This window comes from Xenia sp. Carnegie-2017, unplaced genomic scaffold (assembly GCF_021976095.1).
Source record: "Xenia sp. Carnegie-2017 unplaced genomic scaffold, XeniaSp_v1 HiC_scaffold_25, whole genome shotgun sequence".
NCBI lineage: Eukaryota > Metazoa > Cnidaria > Anthozoa > Malacalcyonacea > Xeniidae > Xenia > Xenia sp. Carnegie-2017.
Genome location: NW_025813488.1, coordinates 852,418 through 874,260, shown reverse-complemented (window position 1 = coordinate 874,260; position 21,843 = coordinate 852,418). Strand labels below are relative to the sequence as shown.

General features: G+C 34.0%; 1 protein-coding gene, 1 long non-coding RNA gene and 1 other non-coding gene across 3 annotated transcripts; 1 reads left to right on the top strand and 2 right to left on the bottom strand.

Moving 5' to 3' along the window:
* Positions 1-1,440: 1,440 nt before the first annotated feature.
* On the bottom strand, positions 1,441-1,515 carry Trnaa-agc. The gene has a single exon. It is a non-coding gene; the product is annotated as a tRNA-Ala (tRNA).
* Positions 1,516-13,447: 11,932 nt separating this feature from the next.
* Positions 13,448-15,408, bottom strand: LOC124452911 (galanin receptor 2b-like). The gene is made up of 2 exons (XM_047003547.1): positions 15,160-15,408; positions 13,448-14,644 (listed from the first exon to the last, which is right to left on the bottom strand). The coding sequence occupies exons 1-2, from the start codon at positions 15,352-15,354 to the stop codon at positions 13,748-13,750; spliced, it is 1,092 nt and encodes a 363-aa protein (XP_046859503.1). The 5' UTR covers positions 15,355-15,408; the 3' UTR covers positions 13,448-13,747.
* A 5,619-nt stretch (positions 15,409-21,027) lies between these two features.
* On the top strand, positions 21,028-21,595 carry LOC124453614. Its single transcript, XR_006951152.1, has 2 exons — positions 21,028-21,249; positions 21,335-21,595. It is a non-coding gene; the product is annotated as an uncharacterized LOC124453614 (long non-coding RNA).
* Positions 21,596-21,843: the final 248 nt, after the last annotated feature.

The following is a 21,843-nucleotide window of genomic DNA, read 5'->3' as shown; positions in this document are numbered from 1 at the left end:
GAATATCTGTTAAATATACACATTTGTACATGTATAATCCAGCAAAGTGCGAAGATCGTATCTACATTTAATTTCAAACACCGCACTGCATATAACATTCTTGCATATGACATTCCTTTCACGGGAAAGCATCAGCCCAACATAATGACCTGCTCTCCACTGTGTGACTTCATAGCTCAGTTGGTTAGAGCAGAGCCCTCTATAGAATAAGAGTTGGGACAAACGGTCTGGGGCGAGCGCGGAGCCGCCATTTTGGTTCCTACTTGCAAAGTGAAACTATAAGAATACTATTGGAAATTGGGTTTATATGCAAAAGAAGAAAGCAATTTAAGCTTATTCCATGGTAGTATCAAATATATTAGGAATAATAGCAAGCTCTTTGCGTTTTTTAACGATTTGCGGCAGACCTGATTTAATTTCATTGGTTTGAGCTTCGCTTGCGGTTTACTATTTCGTGCTTCAAATTGATCGTGACCCATTGTAAGAAGTATTTTTCGTACGTGAACGTGTTTTCTCGGCTTATGTTCCGACTCTGTAACAAGTTTTCAAGATCTTTAAGCTTGGGGGCAAGTGGCAATGTTATCCTGGCATCAGTGTTATCAAATACTTGGACAAGACTTTGTTCGAAACTTTGAATCATAGTAATCATGCAGTTTTGGTCCGGAGAGATTTGTGTTCAAGATTTGTAACAATTTAATGGTAATGAGTGGTTTATACCCCCCAATTTAATCCAAGCATGATATTTTTTATTCTGAAAGATCACAAAATATTCTTGTTCAGCAGAAAATGGCAGACTTTACTTTTTAGTTATTGAAATATGCAATAATTTGACCAAGATGCATTGGCCTTAAACGTTTTATTCCTTTATATGAAGTTATTTTGCCTTTATCACTTTGTAAAGTATTAAAGTTTATTTCTAATAAAGTTTGTTAGGGATTCTGCTGAAAATTTTGGTGAAGCATTTCTTTAAAATGAATATATTATTTCTATAACATGAAATTTTCTGTTGTTGAAGAACAGTCTGTTTGCTATAAATGCTACTGTTTGTAGTCTTTTATACAGCATATGAGTCTGATCCAATCTTTAATTTAGCAAAGAGTTAATTTGTTGGTTGAGGAATGACAAAACTTCTGTATGTGTTTAATGATCACACAGGGGTGTGTTGGGGGCTCAGCCCCGTTTGCTCAAATTCTATGCCTTGTATTGCCAGTGAAATATACCATGACCTCTGCGGTGCCGGTGCAGTGCTCTGACCAACTGAGCTATGAAGTCACACAGTGATGAGCAGGTCAATTTTGTTGGGTTCATGTTTTCTCGTGAAAGGAATGTCATACGAAAGAATGTTTTTATGCAGTGCGGTTTTTGAAATTAAATGTAGATATGATCTTCGCACTTTGTTGGACAATTTAAGCAATTGTCTCATAAACCTGAAAAATTCAGGTGACTCAACGGGATTCGAACCCATAACCTCTGCGGTGCTGGTGCAGTGCTCTGACCAACTGAGCTATGAAGTCACACAGTGGTGAGCAGGTCAATTTTGTTGGGTTCATGTTTTCTCGTGAAAGGATTGTCATACGAAAGGAATGTCATACGAAAGAATGAATTCGTTGCCTTGGCTTTTGGTGGATTGTGGATGTGATTGGTGTTGATATTATTCGAGTGTGTTTTTGTAGTCTTTGTGTTGTTTGTAGCTATTTTGTCTTTTTTCTTTAGTTGTGAATATATGATGGTATGTCGATATGTCTGTTTATTATGTCTTTGTCTTTACTGTACCAATCCTCTTTTAATTCGCGTGCATGTTTCGTTTGTGCGCGTCCGATTACTTTAGTTTCTGTCCAGTCGAATGTGTGGTTGTTTGCGTGGGTATGTTCTGCCGATGGTGAGTTTGGGTCTCGTCGTTTAATGGCGTTTTTGTGTTCTGTGAGTCTTGTTTCGATTTTCTTTAATGTTTGTCTTATGTATTGTTTTGAGCGATCTTTGCATGGTATCATTTAGATAAAGACAAGACCCTGAAATCCAATAAAATGTATTTATCAATATTTATGCCTGGATTACCAATTTTCAAAATTAGATAATAGTCCTACAATTATGGACGGGTTTGAAAACAAATCAAAAAACAGCGATATTTGCCAGATTTTCTAAAAAACGTGAAAGGTTTGAAACGAAAAGGATGCAGAAACACTAAAAAAGCCGCGAACCTGGCTTTGACCACATATAAAACACATTTGAACGAGACTAACTTGAATAACCTGTCTGACAAAATAGATTAGCGAAGAAGTGAACAATGTTTCATATTGATATGTTTTAATAATACTACAATTTGTGAAATTAAAAAATAAAACAATTATTGAATTTGTTTTTCGCATGATATCAAGAATTATTCTGTCCTCGCTCAATGTTATCTGCAAACGTTGACCTTGGTCTGAATAGCTCTTGATATCATGCTCAACCTAATCCAATAATTGCATATTGTATTGGCTTGAGCTGAAGTGTAGATACACTCTTCACATCACTGAAAATTTTGGAGTCAACATATTTTAAAACGGGCATGTGGATATCGCAAGATAATATGCGATACAGTGATGCTCTTGCTTCTATTGTAATACTGCATGAACTGCATAAGCCGTGCAGATGATGCTACTTACTTGACATTTTACTCTCGCTCACTTAATTTGTCTGGATACCTGAAGTATAACTTTGGTAAAACTCCATGATATTGTAATTAGACTTTGAATAATGTAAAGCAATTAAAATCATATAATCGTAGTGGAAAACAATGTGATGTTGATGAATATTTCGATGCGGCGAGTTTGGAGAGAATTAGACAGTTCTAGTTACATAGGAAGTTACAAAACTATGCGTCTCACTTTATGGCTTGAAGTTATAAGTGTTGGAAGGCATGTAGTATACAGCAAATGATTAAGAGATCAAGACAAAGAACCTTCTTCTTCCGCAAATCAATTTCTGGTAGTTTATCAATGGATATGACAAACTGAAGCCTAATAATTTGTTCATTTATAGAGGTATTGATGGTTACTGTTGCAAAATTTGATTGCTAAAAGCAGCTACGTCTAACAATAATTCGAGTGTCGTTGTTAAATATTATTTTGAAATTTGTTCGTAAGTAGGGCGGTTGTCCTTACACTGTTCGTAATGACTGTGGTGCTGAGAATGTGATTGCTGCGACATTAAAAAGCTATTTTTTAGATAGCAAATCTGCACATGCTTATTACAGTTGTTCCCACAACCAAAAAGTCTAGGGTTGGGGGTCATATTTTTGAAGGAAGAGTACATCGTTGGAAAGTAAACTTCTTCAAGAATACATGTATGATGCAATTTACAGAGCTCATAGATAGATAGATAAATTTATTGAACTACGCTGGTATCGTCTGAAAAAGCTTATTTCTACAATAGGCGTGTAAAATATAAAATACAGAAATTGTAATTGTAACCATAAGTGCAATACGTAACTGAAATATAAGATGATGTATATACTAAATAATACTACAAAATAATTATATAAAAACTGGAAGATGAGATATTTTAAAATATAAAGCAATATTTACAACCGACGAGTAGCAATTTTTTTCTAAAGAGAAACGCGTTTTACACTCTCTCAAGTCAGTAGGCAAAGAATAACATAGAGCAGCTCCATCAAACATAAAACTTTTTTCATATTATTAGTTCGTGGTCTAGGCAAACGAACTAAGTTGTGGCTCCGAAAAAAATTATAGTTTAAAAGCTCATTTTTGAAAGTAAATAAGCTTTGGACGAAATTTGGCCCTGTGTTATTTAGCGTTTAGAACATCATTTTTGCTTTCCTATTAAACCACCGTTCTTTTAAAGGTTCCAAATCTAAAGCATTTAAGGCAGTTTCTTGACTACATTCATTAGGCAAATTTGCCATTAAACGTACTGCTCTACTTTGAAGTTTTTGTAAACGTCCAGATTGAGTTTCCTCCAAAATACTCCAAAAATTTGCAACAATAATTGAAATATGGATGTACCAATGCGTTACATAAACATTTAACAATGTTTTGATTAGGAAATTGCTTTATTTGTTTAAAAGCATAAGACCAGATGAAACCTTTTAGCAGATAATTTCTGTATTCATTTTCCAAGATAAATTTTCATCTTCAGTAACACACAAAGCCCTATATTGGGTAACTTGTTTCATTGAATTGTTGACAATATTAAATTTTTTTTGAAAATCACGGATTTTACTAATCATGGGTCTAGATCCAGTTACAATAAATTCTGTTTTTGACACACATAAGCTCAGTTTATTTGCTGCTAGCCATTCTCTTAAATTTACCAAATCTGAATTTTCTACATATTCGACATCTCTAATTGACTCCACTACGGCCGTGATGTTTGTATCGTTTTGGTATTGTTTTTATCAAATCCTAGCAAAATATCTTCTAAATTCCATTAGAAAAATCGTTATATAAGAGAATTCAGCATTTCTAATGTTTCTGAGAGACTTATTGAGAGTGCTACATTGTTGAGGAATGCCTTTCTTTTGTGAGTATGCATTTCATTGAAGATATTGACACAATTGAGATCAATGATTACCAAGGTTATTTTCTAAAGTGGTAGAGGTAAATATTTTGCAACTGCTTACAGACCGATGCTTTTGCTTTATACCATCAGTCCAAACAGCTTGCAATTAAAGATAAACGATATATTTTGTTCAAAAAGTATTTCTATGAGGCTTTTTTATTTTGGGCCTTGCAACTAAACAGTGAAAATATAACTTTATCAAATATGTATAAAATTAAAACTGATATTTTGAGAGCTTCAAACAACTCATTTAGTGACAAAGTCTTGGTAAGTTTTGACCATTTACAGTTGAACACCAGTACAAATCCAACATTACTAGAGATTTTTACATCAGCGATTTCGTTACCGTTGACTGCAAGTATTGTGATTGCAGTGCTTATTTGGTTTTTAAGTAATGCATATGACATTCTAGAGGAAACCTAACAGGCTAAAAGTAAGGACAAATCTATGATAAAATAAAAACCAAGAAAAGCAATAAAGGTTTTAAAAGGTTTTTAGTAAAATTTGGTCTAGCTTTTATCGCATTATGCAGCCATGTACGTATACCTCCATTTTGCAATTAAGTTGTGTTTAGGAAATGTTTAATGCTGTGCTTTAAACAAGTTTTGAACTTGAGATATAGTGAATCAAAAAGTATCTACATTTGTGTTAGCAGAGGGAGTAATAGGCAATTTGCAGATGTGACAGTTAAACTTTGAACCTTTAAGGCACAATAAGAACGTGCTAGTTGCGTGTAAATTTTAAAATAAAGTAGTCCATGAACCATGTTAATACTTTGTAGACCTAAGAGACACAACGCTTACATCTTGTTAGTTTCTGTGCATAAGATTTGTATGAATCATTATATCAATCATTATCTTGCGAATATTTTTAGCTAAGCCATTGTGTTGAAAACTTCTGGCCATGATGTTTGTTCAAATGCAGAGCAAGCAGCTCACATATAATTTCCAAACACTAGCAATGTACAGGAATTTGTAGAATTAGGTCATAAATTAACGACTTTGGAAAACACTTGCAATCCATTGATAAACATGATCTTAAATACTAATTAAAGAGTTTGTGGCGTTGACAAAGTTAAAAACTGTTTTTAAAATTTCAATTTTCATGGTGAATGGCCAAAAACCAGTGAATTTTAAAAAGAGCTCTTTTACAACTAAAATATCACCGAAATAGCTCTAAATAACCCTTTATAAAAACTGGAAGGCATGATGCATTTCGGCACAGTATTCATTAGGTGTCAACGCCTGCTAAATGAATCAAACGATTTATAATGGCAACAAAAAGAGAACATTATCTCCCAATTAGAAACTTCATCGCTTCACTGATCAGCTTTCAGGTTCTCCCAAAGGTCTCTTCGGTTTGCATAAGCCTGTGGAAATACAGTAAACATCTCTTATTTCTTAAGTCATGCATGAGAACTTTTGTCTCGCAGGAATTTCTCTGGCTGTGTGGTTTTTGCGGATTTTTAATAGGGAAAATATGAAAAATATGTTATTATTCTTTCGAGAGCTATTTATGTTGCTTTGAAAAAGCCATTTTACAATAGAAATAGAAAACAGATTTTCTTGTTTCTATGTAGCAAAAGAAATAGTTGTGAATGTTTAAAATTACGGTGAAATCTCTGGGAAAAACCTCGACTTCGTGCTTCTGCTATGCATAACATAGAAAATATTTTGTGTGTAGTTATAAAATGAAATATAGACATACTACATGAAATTAATTGCAAAAATACGTTCAACTGTCAAGAATGGTAAATGGAGCTACTTATATTGTTGTATTAGATATTATAATATTTCATTCCATTCAATAGAGAATCAAAAGAAATGGCACATATAAATGAAAGAAGAACTAGAAAACTTCATTCATATGTTTGCTTGCATCAACTGAAAACAATAATAAGAATGTGTTCTCCCTTACTGTAATATTACAGTATGAATTTAATGATCAGCAGGCGCAAGCACGCATGCGCAATGTTACGTTTTGCTACGATACGTTACGATACGTGGCTAGTGGGAAACCAGATTATACGTCCATTTGGAATCTTAACATAATAATAACCAATTAATTTTTAATTAGCCATCCAAAGCGACATTTTTCCTAATTTCCAGCAATTTGATAGGCTGTCTGAGCTGGCAACTTTTTACAATAACTACCCGTAAGCAGAAGCGATATCTTTTTCGTTATGTATTTGTTCACAAAGTGAAATGTAAGTTTTGAAAATTGGTTTAAATGATGAAAAGCGATGTAAATTGATGAACAAGTAGGGGAAGTGTTGTCAGATGAAAGTGTGCAAAAGCGAATTTTACTTTGAAATTTACATCATACCAAGATTGAATAGGGAGTTTTAGCAAGAGTACGACTACGACAACGAGCACGAAGTTTGACCGTGCAAGAGAATGGCACGAGGAAGTTTGTTGTCGTTGTCGCTTCGTCAAAATTTTGCTTTAGTTGTAAACAACAGAACGAGCCTTTTTATTGTGTAAAACACCGACGTTTGCGAAGCAGCTACGGCTCTATTTGTCAATAATCATATCAAAGAATCGATAATACTGCTTTTTCGAGAATATAAGACTCTTTAGACTGAAAAATCTTCCTTATTTTAAGTTTTATGTGCGATATATTTGTACTAATTTATTCTTTGTTTACCTTTCACTTTGCGTACGAAATACATGAAAGTTTTGCAGGTCATATTTTCCTTTTTAATGTACATCTTTGCTCAAAATGGGTTCTAAATTAAAGCCTGGATGCTCAAAAATAGTACTGTAAACTAATTTCTTACAGAATGAAGAAATATACCTACTTTCTTTGCTTAAAAAGACATCGTAGTTGCGACTACGAATTTTTTACAAAACGTACTCAGATTGATGATAGTAGCAGATAGTGTTTTTGTTGTCGCAACAATTTTGTCGCGCCAAAATGACGTAATCGTACTCGTAGTCATACTCGTAGTCTTTGTTAAAGCTCCCTAATGTCACTATCCAGACGAAGCAAAGTTTGAAGAAAACAATCCATATTTAGGCTCATCATATCTTTTTCGCAATATATTTGTTTGCGAAGTGAAATGTAAATTTTCAAATATGATTTAAAAGCGATGTAATTAATTTGTTCTACGAGAAAGCAAAGTATATTCAGATGAATGTTATCACAGCAAGAATGAATTTTACTATCCAGACGAAGCGAGGTTTGTAGACAACAATCCAATTTTAGTCTCAACATCAGGTTGCATCGGGCCATCAGCCATTTTACAAAGCGGATTTCTTCATCATAAAAATAAAAAGTAAAGTTTGGCCTTGAGACTTTGTGAAAATATTTTTCCGTACGGACCTCCCATCCGTTAAATAACATATATATATCGCCAACTATTTTGTCAAAAAGTAACGATTTTAGCGTTTGAACATTTCATTTGCAACGACATTTTGCAAAAACAATCCGTCACGCAAGTAAAAAAAGTCCACGCGGGACACACGCGATTCAGCATAGCAGCTTCAAATTGGCTTCAGTAAAGTGTAGGCATTTTAGGTGTAAGAGTTATGGTTCCAGTCTACTTACAGCTCATTGACCAAAACTTAACGTGCACGCCTTAGCAATAATGAGTTAACGGTTAGTAACATCAAGTTTTAAAACTATAACAAACGTTAAATTATGCACACCAGACAGTCAATTACAAATGGCTGTAAAGTTGTCAACTTTAATGGCATGTTGTTTATATTTTCACCATAAAAATTCCCGCATCACTTTGGTCTTGGGCTTGCACTGATCAGCTCTCGAGTTCTTCCAAAGATCTCCAAGGTTTTACTTGCTATAACTTGAACAAGATGTCGGCATAATGCCATAGAAACATAAGCGTAGGAAGCGGTAAGCAAGGGTGTTTTAGAGCCCTAAGTTTCGTAATTGGAGAGGCTCAGCCCCTCCCCTAGAATGAAGGTTAACATTATCCAAATCTATAGTTCCTGACATTGTAGTAGAATACATATCTTGCAATAAGCACAACCACTCGTTAGATCCGGTTATTATCCTTTTTTTTTTCGGAAATGTATTAATTGTGCTATACTTGCTTGTTGCATATTGCTCGTACTATATATGTTTTGTAATGAACTACCACTAAATAATAAAGATTTTTCAACTTGGTCAAAGTGCTACATTATTACAGGATTCCAGAATATTTGGAAGTTACAGAGCCCTTTATAACTTAAAAGAATAAGGGTCAGGTCAACTAATAGTCAACTTCGGCCCTCCCCTAAAATTTAAATTTACTATGCCAATGCATAAAAACGCTATGTCTTTTGTCGCACTTAAATACAAAGGTGAAGGGGAGCAGGTGAAAATGAGACTTCAGCGTTAAGCTATGAAAAATAGTTGTCAGAGGAACTTAACAAACAGTGATATTGCAGTTTAATTACGGCTTTGAATGCCAACGATAAATGTTAAACAGGGGCGGATCCAACTATACTAAACACCTGCAGCAAAATTTTGTCGTATAAAAATTTTCTTTGTCAAAACAATCAAACCAATGAAGTTCTTTGTTAGATTCGAACTAACTAATAATAGCTCTCGTTTGAAAGCCAATTGGAGATTGCTAGACTTGGAAACAAAGCAAACCATCTAAAAATTAGCAGGAAATGCAGAACGCAGCAAAATGGCCGAAACGCAGCAAAAATTGTAATAACTGCTGAAATTCTCGTATCGACTGCTTTTTATTCAATATTTATTGTAAAATCAGGAATCAGAGTTCACAACTGGGAAAAAATAACGTAACTCTCATAATGAATATGAAATTTGCATTAGTTAACCATTGCCAAATATCATTTTAATGACACATGAAATATGCATAAATTTTGAAAATCTTACGTGCAGCGTTTGCCCTTTTTGCTGGACCCTAAATCCGCCACTGATGTCAAACTTAAAATTGAGAGGTGCAGTTCAATATTGAAATAACTAAACCCATAAACAAAATAACAGTTCATGAATGTTAATAAATTATATATCACAAACAGAAAGCCACCTAGCAACGACTTTTTTCATTAATTTGCACGTTTCTTTACGTGTGAACGCAGCTTTTTCTTCGATGGTGGCAATATATGTATAATTTTGAAAGATGGAGGATTCTTAATGGAGGCGTGTTTATTCGTTTCTGCACTAACTTCAACGAAAAACTTTCCATTCAAAGTTCCTTCTTCTTAAGCTTGGTTCGTAGTGCATGGAGATCATAAATTTGAATTGAAATTCGCTATGTCTTTATAGAAAATCAAATCTCACTTTAAATATTACTAATTAAACATTGTATTGACTTAAATCTGCTAACTGTCCAAATTTGCCTCTTGGTTACTGAGCAAGCAAGTGCTTACTAACCGCCATAAAGTTTCTCTTTGATGTTGGTCTGTTTTGTTCTTTCTTTCCCTGTATATTTATTCTATGCTAACAACTTGTCACTGCAGCTTTACAAATTTATCAAATTTTGTTAAGATACAACACGCAAAATTTTGAGTTATATTTTCATACACGCTGTAACTATAAACATTGCGCATAATAATTTATGTTAATATTTGTTTGCCATCTTCAGCCTTCTTCGCAAAATAAGAAATTTATAACGACGTTTCCATAGCGCGAGTCTATGAAACTTGGCAAAAATTTATGTTCTTAAACTCATTATAAAGATAATACCATGTATGTCTTTAATGACCAGAAGTGTCACATTGGTTGGAGATTTTTAATGGCTATTTTATTACCTGTCTAATCTCTAAAGACGCCATTCATTTACCCAAGACATGTAATTTTTTCCTTGAACTTCCTCGAATGGGAATCAGTTCAAATCTCACAAGTGTAAGCCGAATCGCAGTTTTTTCTTGCTTCTACTCAACTTACCTTAGCATACGCATTATACTGTTCAATAATCTGTTTTCTTATCTCTGTATAGTTTTCTGGTGGTTCGTTGGTTGGTATAGAGTAATTGCAGTTATATAGTGTATAAACGACATCAAATATCGCGTCGCAGTTTTCACTTAGTTCAGGAAAATTCAGCAATACAAATAATAAATTGAGACTAGTAGACACCATCGTCACAAATCATTTAATCTCTTCTCTAGTAAACGTTCTTACAAAGACAAGGTCGACAATAGACTGCCATATGAAAGAAAAATGTTTTTACATTAATTCTTGATACTCATTATGGGTGGTTGACAGCCAAAAGACTATTACCAGTAACCAAATCGATGGCATGCATGGCATTCAACAAATTTGTGTTTTTTATGTTAAATTATGAAAACAAGATGTTTTGCTTAAAGTAAAACTCACACCCAAATTTTATTTTTCTTTTTAAATTTTGCACTATTTATGGAACACAAAACTTGAAGAGTTTTTTATTCGGATAAAACATCGCTTTTTATAAGCTCGCAAAGTAAATACATATTTCTCCTATGCATGACGTCACGAAGTGAACACAAATTTAAAAAAAATAACGTTTTAATAGAGACAACCAAGAGACTTATTGTGTATAGTCCCCGCCAATGTGTTTGTTGTACGCCAGTCGTTTGTTCTTGTGTGTGTGCCTCCACTCCCATTCTACAAGATGTGTTTCTTCCACAAATATATTTGGCAGTATACATTTCATATTTTTTCCTCTAAGATATGGTCTTTACCATCAGTGAATGTTTGATGCGTAATTTTTTGAAGTACAAAATTTCATATGATGGTACCAAGTCAATGCTCAAAGGGTTCTTTTGCACGAATTTGCTGATGTTTTCATACGATTGCTTATCTATTTTAGCTCATTGTTATTATTTATTATACTCGTGTAAAAGTTATCTAGCCTCGAAAAGGGGTGAAATGGAATTCGTTTTCTGAGCATTTTCTCCATGCTCATTCTACGGCCTATAATTTATTACCGAACTGTTTCATTCAGGGCTGGGTTACAGTGCTATTAACACTGCTTGGTCAGCCTTATCTTCGGTGATCATTCAAAACGCTAGAATCTCATTCGGTAAAGATCCTTTGGTTTGCAGATTTCTAAAAGGAGTATTGAACTAAAACCATGTTTACCAAAATACTCTAAAATACGAGATGTGAAGAAAGTTCTCAATTACCTAACACAATTTCGTCCCGTTGACCAAATTAAATTTAAAGATCCCACAATGAGCTTAGCCTCATTGCTTTGCTTATTGGCGGGACAGCGATGTCAAACTGTTAACCGAATTGATGTTAATTTTATTCGGTTTACCGATGATCGATGTGTTACTACCATCAACCACGTACTTAAACAGACCAAGGCAGAGAAACACCAAGCTCCTCTGTACTTACGAGAATACCCGGATGACAAGAGACTGCGTCATAAGTTACCTTCAAGAATATATTAACCGCATAAGTACTTTGCGAAAAGAAAAATACCGTTATAATTTTTAATAAACAACATAAGGTAGTGACCAAAGATACTGTTGCTTGTTGGATAAAACCTATTTTCAAATAATCCTGAATTGACACAGACGAATTTTCATGACACAGCACTCGTACCGCTTCAACTTCTTGTGCTAAGGCAGCTGGCTTATGTTTACATATAATATCGTGCAATCAGCAGGATGGTCCAATTCTGGTACATTCGCAATGTTTTATTATATACACATAGTTAGTGATGATTTCAGTCCAGTTATCCTGAATAGCATTTGGTAAATGCTACTAAATGTTGAGTTGGATTCATACGCTGATACGCACATAGTAAACAGCTGCAGGACTTTGAAATCGCATGTGACTCCGTAGTGACGTCGACTGATGACGTAGTATAATTCTTAAATTAAACGAGTTTTACCTGTGAGTTGAAGTTTGATTGGGATTCTAATAATCATCAGTGGGGAACGAAGGAGTCACATGCCCTTATATTTTATTCACACCCTCCCCTCCCGTCACTCTTCGTTCTTTCTAAATAGTATGTTACAGTGCTTTGTTTTTCGTGAGTAGGGTTGGGCTTTCTTAATGATTTGCCATTTATTGTCATAAAGTTTGTCGGAGTCTTTAAGTTTCGATTTATATGTGTTTGCTCAGTTCTGTAGCGTATTGTTTTGATTTGTTGCGGAATGAAATGGTGTGGTTTAAATACAGAGTTTCGAAGGTGTTTTCTGAAAGGACCGATGTAAGTTTCTTCCTCGTTGGCTAGTGTGTTTGTCAAAATGGTTTGGTAAATTACTCCTTTTGTATAGAATTACACAAATTCAAATTATTAAATTTTATTTCGCGTCGTCTTACACAATGAACAATATCCTCCGTTTGAAATTCTCATTGTTGCCTGAAGTTTTAGCTTGGCATTGTTGTAGTTTGGCAATTCTAGTGGGCAGTTTGTAGTTGCCAGTTTGTAATGGGCAGTTTGCAATTGTGGTTTGTAATTGTAGAATTTAGCTTTCTCCTTGTTATGGAAAAGGGCTGCTATTTACTAAGTTACTGTGACAACTGTTACTGTTACTAAAGTAAATGGTTTGAGCGCGGGAGTATCATTACATGTTTGTAAATGTAGATCGTCCAGGTTGGTATAGTCCTGAGAAGGATTGTTTTTGTTGTTGTTTGACTGGCGTTTCGACAACCTTGGCGGCAGTCATCTTCTGAGTCAAATGAGGAATAAACGTCAGGTTAGCCGTATTTGTTATCTGGTTCTTACGTCATTGTATTGTGTGTACAGGAAATGTGTATTGTCATTGTGAATTAGTGTGAAGTGAAATATTTTTATTTTTAGTTGTGATGTGTGGTTTAGGTGTGATGTTTTTATTTTTAGGTGTGATGGCTCTTGGCGCTCGTAAAAATTTTTAATTTTATTGAAGCGCTTGTCAATAAATGGATAGTTTTCAAAAATGTAAATGATGCAGAATTGATAATTTTAAAAAATTAATGATGAATTAGCTACGATTGATTGATTTGCAAATTCTCTTTAATTGGTTTTAATGATTGAAGTCAGATCAGTTTGCCACATTTGCATGGGGCTATCTAAGCTCAGCTACCGCGACCAATCATCTCATTTTTTAAATAAAGTGTTGTCAATTTATTGCTATGTTGACAAAATGCAGATATTTTTGGACTACGGTTTATTTAAACTCTTGTTCGTTTACGTAAATCAAAGAAATCGAATATCTTGCAAATCTCTAAAAAGTATTTAAACTACTTAAACTAAAGCTGAATGTAAAGAAATGATTAATCAAATACTTCAACTACTTTACACTTTCGTCGACACAGTTTTACTGGTATCTCTGGTTAGAGTAAGTTGATTGGCTTTTTTATGGTAGATGAAAATATAAAATAAACTTTTGCGATAATCTTTCAGACGTAATGAATAAACTATTGGATTCACGACAAAATTCATCATGGCAATGGGCTCATAGTAGTAAGCAAACTTGACTGTCAAATCATAATTTCCATCACAAATTCTTGTTATATACTCGATTTTTTTGGCAATAAAATATGGTAGGGCTGTAACAATGAGAACAAAAATCATTATGATGATGGTTTTAGCGACCTCTTTCTGCTGCTTGTTTCTGGTATTGTTTAATAAGGGGTCTCGGGGAAGAAAAATTTCTCTAATTATGAATATCTTCATAATTATCTGAATGATTGTGGCCAACTCTAAAACGGAGATGTTTGCAATCCAAAAATACATTCTTTTATCTTTAGAAATGTCGTTGATTTCAAGTAAGGCGAGCACCAACGATACAGTCCACACAGTTCCAATCATGAACACAACTCTCTTTTTTGTCGTGGCAAGGCGGCTTCTTATGGGATATTTAATTATCACGTAAGTCTGGACTGTTAGGAGCGTAAGAAACAAAAATGAACTAATTACCCCAAATTGCCAGAAAAATTCTGTATATTTTTTCGAGTTGTCGGTAACTTCAATTTCGAACCATTTTACGATAACTGAAGATGCCACTCTTGATAAGCATGCAACTGTGTCAGATACAGAAAGATTTAGGATCGTCATCCATGCTCCACGTTGAAGGATCTTCATGGGATCAGAAAGGATCACCAATATCAGCAAAAAGTTGAAAAGGATTCCTACGGATCCTACAGGTATGGTTGCTACATAAACCCATCCGTAAGTCTTTTCTCGTTCATCCTGATTTAAAAAGAAAAAGGCATGTCTTCAGTGGTTTTAGTGAAGTGGCTTCCATGCCCTGACTGAACAATAAACTTCCACATGGCTTCAAGGAGATTGGCTTTGAAAACTGTCTTTGAAGAAAATATGAATATCAACAATGTTTTTTCAAGCGAATATTTACATGAAGATGCGCGGAATATTTTATTAATGTCCTATTATGCACGAAGCCAACACATGTTTACGTAGAAAATGGCATGTTTGCTCTCGAAGACCTTTTTTAAAATGTAAACATTTCGTAAAAATGTTAGCTGACATTCACATTGTAAACCACAGTAAAATAGTCGTATGTATGTGTTTCATTGACAAACTGAATCACAATGTACACATTAGTTCCTACTTTCCAATGTTTCTTTTTTGTCGAGCAGTGAATTCATGAACTGAAAAATTGCCTTAGTTTATTGAATCAATCAAAACTGTATGAGTTTAAACTATACTTGCTCTTAATTTCTTTTTCTTTCAAATATTAAACTTACCTTAGCATAAGCATTAAACAGTTCAATTATGTCTTTTCTTATATCTGTGCAGTTTTCTGGTAGTTCGTTGGTCGGTATAGAGCAAACACAGTTATATTTTTTATAAATGCGGTTAAACGCAGTGTTGCAGTTCTCACTTGGTTGAGGAAAATTCACCAATACATATAGAGCAACGAGACTGACGGTGAGCATCATGGCTGAAATTTTCGCTTACTCTTCTGGACTGAGAAAGATGTTTTCGCAATAACAACAGGCTGTCTTCTGAAAGAAAAACGTATAAGCATATATAATTATATTTGTTTCGTACGTGTGATTAAATTTAAAATTCTTACATTTCAAGCACAGCTTGCAGACTGATTTAAATTAGCCAATCCAAGAGCTCGAAAATAAAGTATTTGATGAGCTATAGTTTTTCTGACAAATTTTTAACGATGAAATTTTTAACCGAAGAATCTTTATAATAATATATTATTATAAGAATATAAATATTTGCCTCAACCATACAAAAACAAGTTATATAGACGATGTAAGTTCTTCTTTTCCTAGTAAAAACTAATTATTATTGCTTTGTAAGTAAACTTTCACTTTCAATTAAACATAATATAACGTATTATTTGCTCAATTTCATCAAACAGATCCCATGCATAATGTTTGCATGAAGTTTTCGTTGAATACATCGATTCAAACAAAATATTTTCGGCCTTTTAATTCCTTTTTCGTTGTGAACTTGTAGTGTATTCTTTATAACGTATTTACATGATTATTTAATTTATAAAATGCCATTGCTCTGTGTTAGTTTTATGAGCTAAAAATACATAAGTTTAGAAAGATAGCAGAGTAAATAGATAACAAACAATATAGCTAAGGAATAAAAAATTTAACTATATTTTTCTGATATACAAACAAAACTTTTGAAATTACGTTCTTATAAATTGATAACTTTTTCTTTTCTCAATGTTTAACATGATCGTGCCACTATCATTTATGGAGGATGTGTATTTTTTCAACAGAATATCTTAGGTTAAAACTTACACGAAGCACGTTGGATAGCTGCTTTGAGTTGCGTGGGAGCAGGTATCCAATAAGTAATTACTTACTATAAAAGGTGGTTATCAGATCATTAGCTGCGTTATTTTGGGAGACTATCACTACTGTTTTAGAATGATAGTAATGTAATATTAGAGTAATAGTATTCAGTATACAATAATGCATAATGTCATGATGTTTTAACTTTTAATATGCTTATCCTCGTCATAGTGTGTTATGACTGTGCGTAAATCTATTTTAAACATTTATTAAAATAGTGGTCATTACTTGTAAGATTTTGAGTTATGATCTGTCATCTACAAATCATTTCAGTTCAACATTGTGAACATCTATGTTACTTTCATAAGATGACGTTACGTATTTCTTACGATTTTATGGCTTCAGCCCTTTCAATAGAGCTCCCCCTTCCTCCCAGGACACCTCTGATAAATTTAATTCTACAGCACTTGGCACTTATTTATTATGACTTAAACCAAAATGGAATTTCTTATAGACGTTACACGAATTTGTTTTGCTGTCAATTACATAAGGTCTCCAGATAAATTGTTGATCGGTTAATTGAATGACGACAGTTGTCATATATTTTGCATAAAAACTATAGTTTAAAATTTCTTGACAGTTCCATGCACCTGCTTCTGAAAATTTAATAATAAAACGAAGCAGTGAACGTATTAGTCAAATATTTTCCCTTACTTGGTTCTGATTGATGTTTTTTGTACATTGGCAGCAGACCATTTTCTGAAAAAAAGAAATAATTAAATTAACGTTTGAAAATTTAAAAGATACCTTAAACCAATTGTTCTAGCAAACTTAATGAAATTGTATATATTTTATTTTCTACAAGGAATAGAAAAGCAATGCCTTGCATGTTATTACTAAAAGGAGCATATTTAAAGACGTTTTTAACGACCCTTCGATGTGTATGTATTTAATATTAGAGCTACGATCAGTGACTCTAAATTGACCAAACGATTAACCTCTTGCAAAGCAGATTCTTCGGCAAACAAAATAACTCATTAGAATGTTAATTTAATTCCTTGCAGCAGCCAAATATCGTGCTGTTTCGCAACTGGAGAACACGATTTAGGATATTATGCTTCAAGTTTTTATTTATATAGCGGCGTAAGGCGACCATGTTTGTCAAACATCATTAACCTTAAGGATCTTACCTAAGGTTTCGTAAAAACTCTATATCCGCAATTTTTCCTAGAAATTTCGCACACAGAAAATTTGGGCAATATTTTGGGTAATCGTAGTCAATGGGGAAATTATGCTCACTGTGTTTGCACATGCCCTTTAATCAACTGTTAAAAATATGTTTTCTGAGCTGGGCATGTTGTGTGTGTGAACAAGATTATTATCCAATACCTTTGCCAATAATGGGAATGTGAAAAGATCACTTAAATATCTTTCAATAAAGAACAGATCTCTGGTGGGTCTAAGCAGTCTGAATCCACAGAAAAAAAATTTTCCCTTTGAATTAAGAGGATTAAGTAAACATGCTGCATTAGCTACAAGTGCATCGATCTACCGACCTTTCTTTATTTGAGACAATTCATGAAACCTTATTAGCAAGGAATTTAACAACATTTGCTCTGTCAACCAATATGGAACAACTAAATGATGTTTTATTTCCAAACTAGATTAAATTAAGAGAATTTAACTCATACAGACGTAAAGGTTTGTTTTCATAGCTACAACTTTTCACTAGATGACATCTCTTTCTTAAATTATGACATCAACAATAAGTCAATTAAGTCAAAGAGCTTTAAAAAAATTAAAAGTCTTTTGTTTGTTTACTTAGCCATTCTGCGTGGGAAGAAAACTTGTTTATGAATCAGACTAATTGCAGTTTTTAACTAAAAATGGTGGAAGACATCAACAATCGCTAGATTAATAGATGAAATGGAACCGTCAGCAATACTCAACTCAAAGGCAACAACAATTGGAGCAATGAAGTAGCTAATAAAGAACATTGATTAGTCTATTTTCTCCAGAGCCACCCAAAACAAAGATAGCGACTAAGTATTTCAAATTTTGAGCTAAAATAACGAGAAAAGAAGGATAGGAGAGATCAAATTATGTTCGAATTATGTGCATGCACAACTCTTCTATTTGTTATGACAAGGCGACTTCTAATGGGATAATTAACTATATGTTTGTAAATGTAGAGCGTCCAGGTTAGTATAGTCCTGGGAAGGATTGTTTTTGTTGTTGTTGACTGACGTTTTGACAACCTTAGCGGTAGTCATCTTCAGAGTCAAATGAGGAGTAAACGTCAGGTTAGCCGTATTTGTTACGTCATTGTTTTGTGTGTACAGGAAATGTGTGGGTGTCAATTGTGTATTGTCATTGTGAATTAGTGTGAAGTGTAATGTTTTTAGTTGTGATGTGTGATTTAGTTGTGATGTGTGATTTAGTTGTGATGTGTGATTTAGTTGTGATATTTTAGTTGTAATATCAGGGTGTCAATTGTGTTTTGTCATTTTGAATTAGTGTGAGGTGTAATGTTTATAGTTGATCGTTTGTTTGTATTGCGAATAAGTCATTTGTAAAGTGCCAGGAATTGCTGTGTTCTGTTCAGGGGGGTTTGTTCCAAGTTGGTATACCAACTTTCTAATGTAAGCCGTTTTCTATAGTCAGTACTGTAAGTAACGCATTCTACCGAGTCCCAGTCAATGTTGTGTTTTGTGATTAGGTGATGTTCGGCAATGTGATTAGTTTTGTCTTGTTTTTTTTTGTAGCTCGTTTGTGTTCAGTAAGTTTTATGTTTAAGTTCCTGCCATTTTCCCCGATATAGGAGGCGTGGCAGTCGGAGCAGTTTATTTTGTAAACTGCACCTTGTCGTTCTTTGGGTTGTTTTTTTTCCTTTATGTTCGTTAGTACTTGGCGTAACGTTGTGATTGGTTTATGTGCGACACGTATGTTGTATGGTCGTAAAATACGCGAAATAGTCTCAGACGTACTTTTGATGCAATGTAACGTTGCTGTTGTCACTGAGTTCTTCGTTTCGTTGGGTTCGTTGGGCTTGTAAGTGTTGCGTTTGATGAAGTCAGAGTTAAAATTGTTTTTTGTCAAAAACACGTTTGAGATAGTTGTTTTCAATGTGTAGAGCGTCCGGTGAATCAAATATGATTTGTGCACGTCTTGTTAATGTTCTGAATGTGGTAGCTTTGTGCGATGTAGGGTTGTAAGATGATTGATCTAGTAGTCGGTCAGTGTGTGTTGGTTTGCGATAAACTGTTATTTTTAGTTTTTGACTGTTCTGTTTTACCAAACAGTCGAGAAAAGGAAGAGTTCCGTTTTCTTCGACATCTTTGGTAAATTGTATGTGGCTATTTTGTTTGTTAATGTGAGTGTGAAAGTCATCAATTTTGTCTGCATGTAGTGCTGTGATTGGGGAACCAAAAAGGTAGTGCATGTTTGTAAGTCGTGAGCGCCCGTTCCTCTATAGATTGCATTACTATTTCAGCAACTACAACAGAAACGCGGGTGAGCCCATTGCTGTTTTATGTAATTGTTTGTAGTGAGTACCTTTGTACTGGAAGTAAGTCGAGGTAAGACAGAGCTCCAGTAGCTCCATAATGTCTTCTGTCGGTAACGGCGGTGCGTCCATGGTGTTTGGACTAATTATAGTCCATGTTTTTGTATGTGTCTTATTGTTCGCGGAGTTGTCGTCAGTTTTGTCTGATGTTCTCAGTTTGTTATGATTGTTGATTATTTGTTCGATATTGTTCCATCAGCTGTAGCTGAGTTTGATAGTGTTACGGTTGAATATTTTCCTGAGTTTATGGTCTATGGGTAAGTGTTTGTCGATTAATAAAAGGAATTTGTGGCCAATGTTCGTGTGGACGTTTTTGCTAAATGGAGGGTTGTACCAAAGTATATTTTGTCAAAGTCTGTTTTCCGTTTGGTAGTAGCGTATGGGTCAAGTTTTAGTGTGTATCGGTATCCGTTTTCGTTAAATCCCCTGAAGAGTGAGCAATCACGAAACAGGCTTGTCGGGATGAATCTGTAGTTTTGTGATTTTTCTCTACACCACTACACATATTAAAAAAGCGTATATACCATGTGCCCTCCCGGCTATCACCATAGTGAAATGGTGACTCCTGCACTTGGGACACAGGACGTACGGTTACACATTGTATGGATTGTATTGTAGAGTCACCAGAGTACTCAAACCTATAAAGGTGAGCTTTGCATATCGCGAACACGGTGAACGTCTCCGTATTAGACTCTATACACAATCCTAAAGTGCTCAAACTACGCCCATGCAGGGGGCGTAATTGGTTTTTTAGTAAATTATGCTTGAATTATGCCAGTTTTCACAATCTATGCTAGTTTTTTTAAAAATTGTGCCAGTGAAAAATAATACGCTCAAAATGAAAAAATGTACATTATTTGTAAACAAAAAAGTTATAATATTCAACAATCACGTGTTTTTGCCTAAATTCTTCTATTAACACGACCTATATTCTTCTGTTAACACGACCTATATTCTTATGTTAACACGACCTATATTCTTCTATTAACACGACCTATATTCTTATGTTAACACGACCTATATTCTTATGTTTCAATCGGACTATATAGATATATTTCTCAAGTTTGATGCTTCATTCATCAAACAAGGCTTTCTGTATAAAAATGTTGTCTTTTGTTTACGTTTTAATACAACACAAGGGATTTTAAATTTTCCCGCCATTACGCTAAATACAACAATGTAATTTATACCAACCAACCCATCCCGAAATAAAATGGCCAGCTTGAAATAACCGAATATGTGTTTATATGCTTAACAAAACGATTCTATTAATTTAAGTTTTGATGATTTGTTTGTATAATGGAAAAATATACAGTAAAACAAAAAACGTAATTCGTTTTCATCTTTTCATTGTGCTATGTTTTTTTAACGTTTTTCAAATAAAGGGAGTAATTCATCTAACTTGAGCACTTTGGTGGAAACCAATGAAGAAGATGAGGGTGGTGAGAACATGGAATTAGGCAAGACTCCAATACCAACAACATCCACCCTATAACAATGTGAGCATTTAATTGTGTTTATATCCATTTTTGTATTCATAGCTTATAAAGTCTATTTGTGCATTGTGTTGAACTTAATTCACAGGCGAAGAATCAAGAACATTAAAAAAAATGACCAAAGACTCAAGGAGAGATGAAAAATGATGTTCAACAACTTCATGTTGAGGTTATCCAACTGGAAGAACGTAGTTTCACTGTCGTATGGTTTTACAAAAAGAGCCAATGTTTGGATTAAATTTAAGTAAATGTAACTTAAATCATATTTGCTTGAGTAAGTTGTTATGAAATTTAGGTAAATATCCATATTATGCTTTCAGAGCTTTTTAATTAAAAATTGGAAAAATTATGCTCGTTTTCTACAAACTATGTTAAAAAAAGAATTAAGTAAGTCCTATTAAAAAGTCCTATTTAAAAGCACAGATTCAATAGTGCGTATACTGATATTTTCCTGTTTTGCTAGTATACTTTTCTACTTATTTGTCAGACCGTGTGAAACCGTAAATTTGCCTATCTACTTGCGAAATAGTTTCACTCACTGGTTTTACTGGACACTGACAAGGATGTCTTTATCCAGTGGTCAGGGGACAGTACGTC